Source organism: Mercenaria mercenaria, chromosome 4 (genome assembly GCF_021730395.1).
Source record: "Mercenaria mercenaria strain notata chromosome 4, MADL_Memer_1, whole genome shotgun sequence".
Classification (NCBI taxonomy): Eukaryota; Metazoa; Mollusca; class Bivalvia; order Venerida; family Veneridae; genus Mercenaria; species Mercenaria mercenaria.
The window spans coordinates 2,183,376-2,192,984 of record NC_069364.1 but is presented as its reverse complement, the minus strand read 5'-3'; the positions used below and the strand labels follow the sequence as shown (position 1 = coordinate 2,192,984).

Sequence of the window (9,609 nt, the reverse complement as noted above, 5' to 3'; positions counted from 1 at the left end):
AAAGAGGGCTTGGCTTTTAGAACGTGGCTTTTCCTGTTGGATATTCATCCTTCTTTTCTTTGGTATTTAGGTGTTGACATGTTGAGTTGTGTTGAGGGGGAGGGGGGGGGGGGGGGCGAAGATAGGAAAATACGACAAATACATTTTCTGTTGTTTGTTACTATTTTACATGGCCAAATATTCAAAAATTCACAAATCGTATGTCAGCCAAATCTGAAAACATTGTTAAAAATTTGTGTAAGTTTATATACTTCGCGAACGTACTTAGAACTGCAAATTCATGTCTGTGCTTACATATATGTTTTTTGCTTTAAACGTTTTGAATGTTTTATGCAATACAAAGTATTGTATTGTACTGTATTGTATTGTATTACATTTCTTTTCGTTGCATTGCATTGCATTGCATTGCATTACATTGCATTGTATTGTATTGTAATGTATTGTAACAATATTGCATTGCATTGCATCATTGCGTTGTATTGCATTGCATTGTATTGTATTGTATTGTCATGTTGTCGAGTGTACAGGGCGAAAACACCACAACACGACGGCCCGACAATTAAAGGGAGACAGAACGACATTTCTATAACCCCCAGTATAAATCTCGGTTAAGGCATGTATCAAACTGTAAAACTGTAGAGCCATTGTATTGTGCGTACCCACGTGCTTTTACGCAAACACATTTTTTCTGAGTTCGTGCGAAATGAACGACAAGGTGAAATGTGATCAACTAATCCACGAACTCTGAAATTTCTCATATTTACATAATATTTCTTTTCCATTTGTTAACAAGGTTTTTTGTAAATTAGTCTGTAATATTTGACATAAGAATCAGCATCCCGGTCATTCAGTTCACCAGACGTCATCTAGGGAAATATGTAAGATTTTTTGGTAGTGTCCATGCTTAATAAAGGACAGAATATGATTGGCAAATGCATGAATTGCTCTAGCGATTTGGGGTAAACTGGCCGATCACCTTCTTTCCTTCATTTCGCATAACTCTGAAAAAAAAAATAACTTCAGTTCACATATTATTCACATATTATTCACATTATATTTCATTTTCATTTGTTAAATGAAGATTTTATTACATGAGTATCTTTTCATACTGAATTTATTAAACGAGTTGAATAAAATTATAAAATGTGTGACTGCCGAGAATTTTATCAAGAGGTTAATATACGACCTGGCTGTGCCTTCAGGCCATAATGACACTCGTAGTTCCATAATTGCCCGTGGACCATTATAAAACTAGGTGTTCCATTAAGGCTAAAGGCATCGGGCAATATGAAAGTATTTGTGCCATTATGGCTAAACTGCACACACCAGCCGTTTATTGACTTTTTTAATATGTACTTCTCTTCACATTTATCTTAATCTTTTTCATAAATTTCACAAACTGAAGTATGATTAGTTTGTATTAATTTTTTCATCATTATTTGAGAATCGATCAGAAAACGATTCAGCACCCGTTCACTCGCCATAATGACGTTGCTACATGACGTCAACGTCGGAACGTGTGGATGTTCCGGTTACACGGGACCTTTATGATTATGGCGCGTGAGGCACACTGCGCCAGAATGGATCCTTCAACTGCGGCCGTAATGACCGTTTTTAGTGGCTTTTGTTACTAGTTGCAGTTATGTATATTATAAGATGCGATTAAATAATAACTTTTCCGTTTCCATTGTAACTTAATGGAGAATGAAACCGAGTATGTAATCATGAAAATAATTCGCTATTGTATACCTTACTACAATTAGCAACAAAACTGCATAGGACAGACTCGTGTAACCCGCAATGGACTTTTTAAGTCTGAGAATCATTTGAATGTATAAATGGCAGTCATCGTCACAAAATTGTTCAAGTTCATGTAATGCAGCTGTTATAGCGAAATAGTAGAATATCTGTCTTAGGCGTGCGAGGTCCTTGGTTTGATTCCAAGTTGATTTAAAGTCAAAAGTTAAATATTTGCATTTTGTTGTAGCATTTTTCACACGTTTGACGTCACTGGGTGAAATAAAGCTAACATCTCATCAAAAGAATATTCCTACAAGAATTATATATATTAAAATATAGAACAATAAAGCTATACATATCAGTTATTTATCTACCATACATCAACTGTAAACACATTCTTAAAAGAAATCAGTCTCAACCAGAATATATTTAAAGATCATTCGTGTAACATATTTAAAGAATGTAGATCATAAGCGACAAAACAGAAATTAGAATTTTCTGGTCACCTCCAGATATATAAGAATAACCAAATATATCTTGTCCACCATATACAATAGTCCTTATTTTAAACTTATTAATGGTCTATCATATAAACAAAAAACATTGCGGGGCTGGGGGCAGCATTCCCAGTAAGAACACATACTGATCATTGACTGTACCGGTAAAGTGCATCCAATGAAATTATTCTTCGGCCCGAAATAATTACATGTTAGAAACAATTCCAGCACCAGAAGCTGTATATACATATTCTTAACAGAAATTGAACAGGATAGAATTTTATGAAAAATCCCAGGTGCATGAGGCGGGATTCGACCTGGGTCGCACGGGTGGAAGGCCAGTGCTCTAACCACTGTGTTAAAGAGACGACTCCCTGACGCAGATGTCAGCGTGAGGCGTAAGCGACCGTAACACTTCCCCTCCTCAAAGGAATCATCATTTATGATAACGTGAATGCCATTTTGGCATAGAAAGTGCCATTTTCGGCTTGAGATAAAGTCTAGATCCCGGACGAGTTACGAATTTTTTAGCCGTGACAATTAAAGAGGATAAAAATTTAATTTTCATATCCCTCTGTTGGGATTCGAGCCCGGGCCACACGGGTGGAAGTCCAATCCTGTAACCACTGAGCCAAAGCGCAGTTGTCAGAGATTGTTTTTTGAACTTACAAGCTATGAGTAAGCGACCGTGACACTTCCCTTCCTCAATGGAGTCATCATTTATGATGACGCTTGGCATGAAAAGTACTATTTTAGGCACCAGATAAAGTCAAATATACCGGACGAGTTACGTCTTTTAACCGTTACAGTAGTTAAAGAGGAAAGAAATTTAATGATGAAAAAAATCTCATATGCCTCAGGGGAGATTCGAACCCGGGTCGCACGGGTGGAAGTCCAATGCTCTAACCACTGAGCCAATGCGTCAGCTATGAGAAAGCGACCGTAACAATATATTTGTTTATATTCACGAAAATCAAGACGAATGATAACAAACGCTAAGGTTTAACAACAATATCTTTTCAAAAAGTTAATTCAAGGTCCTGGATCTTTTCCACATGTGTTTCTGTGTGTATGTGCGTGTGCGTGTGTTCGGGTTAAGCGTCTTTTTCAACAATTGTCTAGTCATATAAACGACGGTGTTCACTTGTACATTTCATCGAACACAATTCCCAGTGCTGCCTCACTGGAATATCGCGGCGTAGATACGTGACATGATATCCCACCAGTCATATTATACTGACATTGTTCTGACCAGTCCTAGAACTATCCTCATAACGAGAAAGCCACTAATACCATTTTACACGTCTTTGGTATGGCCAGGAAGCGAACTCCTGCCATCGAAACTGGCGCTCTATCACTAGGCTAACGAGGTGGATATTTTTCTTAAAGATCAAATTACCTTAAGGGTGGTAGCATGCATTTCCACTACCATCCATGAACAGGCTCAATCAAACCGAGCCTGCAACATTTTCGTTTTTGTTGTGTTGAGCGACCTGTGAAGTTTCATCTTTTCTCTATTTTATCAACAGTGTGAATCTCTTGAGTACGGTATTTAGTCCAATTGTTTTCTTGTTTGACAAGCGTTACACGTATTTTGTTCCGAGATAGTATATCGAGGGGAAACTTGATTTCTTTGTAAGGATTGACTATATATCTTAGATTGTGTTTTGTTTTGTTTTTTGTTTTTTTTGTTGTTGTTTTTTTTGTGTGTTTTTTTGTTTTGTTTTTTGTTGTTGTTTTTTTTTTGCAAAACTGCAAATTACAAATTACATTGTATGACCAAGCACTGCATTTTTGAAAAGTCAGTAAAGACGAAAAAAAAAATTTATTATTTAACAATTTGCTTCCAGCAACTTTTGACTCCAGACAATAAATCTATTCAAGAGAATACACATGAATGTCATTACAATTTCGTCCAGACACAAACAATTTCGATTCCTTACTGTTAAAGCACACTCCATATGGTTCCTTATCACATTGTTTTCCTGTTACTACATTACCAAGGCACTCTCCATCAGATGTTACTTGTACGACAGTGTTTGAGTACTTATCAGCAACAAACACGTTACCAAGCTCATCTGTACATAAATCAGCCGCATTTTTCAAACCTTTTCCCGAAATGTTCCAGATGATATTACCCTCCAAGTCCAGTTTGATCAGTCCTTTATTCATATCAGTCACATACATCGCTTTCTTGTCCTCACTTCCTACAATACGACGATTCCAGGAAAATATTTTATTACCAGAAATTTTCTTTAGAAGTGTTCCATTCATGTCATATTTATAAATGTTCCTGTCCTGGCCATCAGTAACAAATATGTAACAAGCAATGACAGAAACACCTAAACAACAATGGTCCATCTTTAACCTACGGGTTAGCACAAGCTCACCACGAGTTGACACAAACTGTAGACTATTTCCTTTCAGACAGACAATGGCTTCTTCAGCATTTACTGTACCGACTGAATTTGATACTTCTGGCAGTTTAACCGAGCGTTTAATCTTGTAATTTATACTATCAATTTGCTTCAGTATTTTGTTTTCACGGTCGGCTACAAGAAAATCACCACAGTCAAGCAAGCACAGTGTCAAAATGTCACATATCTCTTTGTCTTTCGGCAACTTAACATTGAAGGAATCTTTCGTTTTCACTTGATATAATGATTCCTTCTTTTTCTGTGGAAGTACTCGCTGTTCGGTCGTATGATGCTGAGGTTTATGTAGTGAATACAGAGACTGCAGGAAATCTAAGATTTTGGAGTTTCTTTCAAATTGTAAACTGTTCTTGTCTATACTCAGTGATCCACCAGTTATAAGATTTTCAGCTTCTATAATTTCTGTTTGACAGAGTTTCAAGCTGACAAACTGCTGTGATGTATTCACATCTGTCGTCTCTGTAGATACTATTTGTTTTCTCAAGTGATCGAGCGTTTTCTGAATGGCTTTCATTTCATTATCAAACATCTGGTCTAACGCACAGAATCGATCATCTAAATCTTTAATGGTAGTTTGCTCCAGTCGGTCTATTGTCTTGTTAATATCCATTCGGAACGCTTGGATTTCGTCAAGACAAATATCCTTATTCTTCTTTAATTCGACTTTACGTTGTTGTTGTTGTTTCGCAAGTGATTCTATTTTCAAGATTGTCGCATTTAGTCGACTCTGTAAACGTGAAAACTGTGATGTTGGGTTCTGTTTTTGCACATATTCAGGTATGTAATGTATGTCATCACATTTCCTGTTAGAAACAGAAAAAATAATTATTTTATACATAATTGTTGATATCATATTTAAAAATTAAAGTTTAAATGAATCGGGATCTATGGTAGAGTGATAAAGTTAACGATTTCGAATCACTTGCCCCCTCGCATCTGTGGATTCGAAACCTTACTTGAGATGTAAAACTCGTTAAGTTGAGGAATTCATCCGGCTGGTTTACGTAATATCGGTAGGACTATCCAGGTGGCCACCTGATTCTAAAATAACGCCCAGAGGATAACCTTGAAATCTTCTGACCCCTGTCAGAAGCTTGAATGTTTCCATATGACCTTGATAGTGTCGAAGTGACTTAAACCCAAACAAAACTGAACTTTAAACACTTTCTTCTAGTCATTTCCTAGAAGTCAATATATCAAATAGCCGTACAACTTTTAATTACAACTTGAATATATGAGGCATAATGAAGAGCAAATATCTGTATACATCAATTCATGAGATAATTTAAAAAGGTAGGGTTCCTTAACATTTGTATGTGCGCGTGCCCAACCGGAAGCTAACATGACGATTTACGACAACGTTTACGACAAACTAAATGTGTTTGTATATTTATTCTTCTGAAAATAAATCATTAACCTGTCTCTGATCTGTTGCTTGGTGGTTTAATAATGCTGTCAGCTGAAATAATGGAGAAAATACCGCAGAAACGTTACCAAACATTGCTCTTTTAAAATGACGTCATCGATGTTATGACGTTGCGTGTCAGTTACCGCACAAATTTTTCCTTTGAACATTTTTTAAACAGCCATTATTTGCCGAAATAGTTTTTATGAGCCTTTCGCTCTTAATAATGATCAATATTTTGCGGCCTTTATGTAGTTATATTGAAATGTTATGCGGAATGTAAGAATATGGATGACGGAAACTGATGTTATTGGGGAATATAGTTCGGTGAAATGTTACTTATTACTGCAATTTTTCAAATACACGTTTTCCGTTTCCATTGATAATTAGGTACTTATATACTAAAACTATGCTCTACAATTGTTCACATTTCAGTAGAAAAGTGATTTCTTGAACTAAATTAACGTTACCGTGGAAACGAATCCCGTAACCTATATATCTAAATGTAAAATTCAAAGGCGTTGACATTGGCCTATTTAATTATCACAGCTTTAGCTTTTTATCTGTATTTCAACACTATCAATGAGAATGATAATTCACAGCAAAGTGATTTTCCATAAAAATGTCAGACAATGGGTACTGCTGTAAGTATACTAAGCTTTGAAATTTGTTTAAATAAATGCAAATAACACGAACATTTTATTTACTTTAGAAATAAAATGTTTCGGAGCTACACTGAACGAGACAAATAAATATTATGTAATAATTAAAAAAAAAATACGATAAAAAAAAAAAACAAGATATAAGATATCTTAAACATCTCTGTTGCCGTGGCTAAAATAAACAGGATTCCATGTAAAGTGTTGGTATTCTGCTAGTAATATTACACTAATATTCCATGTTGGTCATTAACAGAATATGGCACTGAAGCCGTCGCAAAAAAAAACAATGTTTGAAATACACTGGAAAGTGTTAAATATTCTATATATTCCTTCATTTCAATATAAAATACCTTTGAAGGGTCATGTACTTCAAACCTGGATAAAAATTGTACTCGTAGGGAGAGAGATAAACGAACTTGAGATTGTAGCGGCTAAAACATTAAATTACACGAAATACAATAAATCGCTACGGTTCAGCTAATTTGAATTTACCCTGGTAACAAGGTACTATCCGACCAGGGATACCTGACAGTGACGTCATATTGTGTTTACTTTCCAATATTTACCTTTATTGTACTGGATTATCATTATGTTTCTTAACTATAGCCTGCATGGATACTTAGCCCAGAGGATAACGACGCTGTCGTAGTAACCGAAAGGTACCGAGTTCAAATCCGGTCGGCGAAACTTTTTTCCCGCACGGTATTTTATTATTCAACTATATAGTTATCTTGATTTTCTAGTGCTTCACGAATTATGCGTACAGAATAAATTGCGTAGAAAAACGTTTGTCACTTCACTCCTTATAAAATGACTAAAATGGCTTTGAACACGTTTTTAACTGTAACCAGCCTTTGGAGAAGACCGAGGAAGCAATATCTATTCTAAAACACAATGGACTGACGGTGAGACAGGCATTAACATTTGGTATACGTTCATAATGAAATAAATGATCGATGATTAAAAAAAGCTAACAGGAAAAACATATAAAACAACATTTTCAAAATCAAGGAAAGCAAATGTAATTGGTCTTTCAAACAATATATTTTTTGCTACAAAAAAAAACACAAAAAAACCCCAATAAAATATACCTCGCATACCACCGGTTTCGAACTTACATCGCATGCGTAACAAGTAGCCAACACATCCACTGGGCCATATCTTACTAAGAGTCACTCATATGATAAAGACATATTTCTGTCTACTATAAGTATTAATCCGTTTGGGATATACCGTGGTTATTTATAGTTTGTTGGCAAAATGACGTCACTGTCAAATATTGTCGGTGGATTAGTATACTACATAAGAAATGTTTCTTATCAAATTTCACACCATTTTCATCTCTATTTCCAAGAAAGATGTAATACCAGACATATTGCCAAGTTTCATTGTGAAATTTCGAGATTTTAGAGAAATATAGACATTTAATAGAAGCCACCCCCTACCAATTTACTGGGCTAAATTTTGGCCCTATGGCCCTTTTATTGTATATTTTGGTAAAAGTTTCACTCGTTTGCATTATTTTTCACTTGGATTCTGAAATATCATTCATTCCGTCATGAATAAGACCCAAAAGGATGCATTTTGTGCATTTTCTGACATTCTGGAGACAAAATACTGGCTTTTTAATCTCAGAAATCGCTGCTGAATAGGCGCATCTTCTCAAAATATGGTCAAAATTCAAAATTTTTCAAATTTCACTATTATTTTGCATTGTAAACACCCTTTTATATCATAAACAACCGATCTATGACTATTATGACTAATTGCGATGTGTTTCGAGAAAGTCTTATTTCAGCTCTTATAGGTTAAAGGTCAGTAATTCAAATCCTTCTTTGTTTCATATAAAAAACGACAACTTCATATCGTCTTTATGTATCTTTAGAGAACATCACATTTTCCTACACCTATTTTTCATGAAAGTTCTATCACAAATTAACGAAAAAATGAAAAGTAAATAGGGGGTTATGTAGTTCCTAGTGAAATGCCAGTCAGTTGTGGTCTGCTACCCTAAAAATGGCGCATATTTACTCTCGTCCGCGCAATAAACACCTACTTCCGGTTTCGATCTGCAAAACTTGCCATGTGGGGTGTATGAACATGAAAACCGTCTCATTTCATGCAGAATGTCTTCTAGTAGTGAGAAAGGTGATTAAAGCACTCGTTCTACACGAATTTGCGCAAAAAATGGGAAAATTAGGATCTATTTATTATGGACTTCTTTCGAATTACTGACCTTATTCCTGTAATACAGGTTCCTTAACCTGTGATCTCTGTATTGATTATCGGATAGCCCTCAAACTTAATCTAGCCTAGTAAACTGATATCAAATTTAACTTTACAGATAATAAACAATGATAATGTGACTAGATAAAAAAACGAGCTTGAAAACTAAATCTTACCTATTGACTGGTATAATTATGTTTAGAAAAAGACTGCTTTCGAAATTGTAAACAAAACACGAATATATATAAATATTAACATATACATACTTGTGACTAATGTTGAAACAAACAGAACAGCCGACAGTGTCGTGGTTTGCGCAGTACATTTCCACCAGCTTTGTTGCGTGGACCTTACATCTATCTGTCGGCACCGACGGTAGATTTCTGGCACCTGTCCCTACTGAAGTTCCAAGTTGTGACCTTCCAAGTAATGAATGCCCCGACAGAGCAGAGAAACTGTTGTGATTCTCCACACATGATGTACACAGATACTCCTGGCATTCCACACAATATTTCACAGCTTCGCTTGTCTTATTTTTCTTCGTACACGGAGAACAAACGTAGTCAATAAGTTCATCAGAAGCGTTAATCCTGGAGCGTGTTAAACGCCCTCCAGTCGCCATTTTGTTGTCCCATATCACTTCC

The 9,609-nt window shown here is 35.7% G+C and overlaps 1 protein-coding gene across 1 annotated transcript; it reads right to left on the bottom strand.

The window, feature by feature from the left end:
- Window positions 1-2,090: 2,090 nt before the first annotated feature.
- LOC128556152 (uncharacterized) lies at window positions 2,091-9,609 on the bottom strand. Its single transcript, XM_053540147.1, has 2 exons — window positions 9,232-9,609; window positions 2,091-5,475 (listed from the first exon to the last, which is right to left on the bottom strand). Exons 1-2 carry the CDS (start codon window positions 9,585-9,587, stop codon window positions 4,113-4,115), a joined length of 1,719 nt encoding a protein of 572 aa, XP_053396122.1. The 5' UTR covers window positions 9,588-9,609; the 3' UTR covers window positions 2,091-4,112.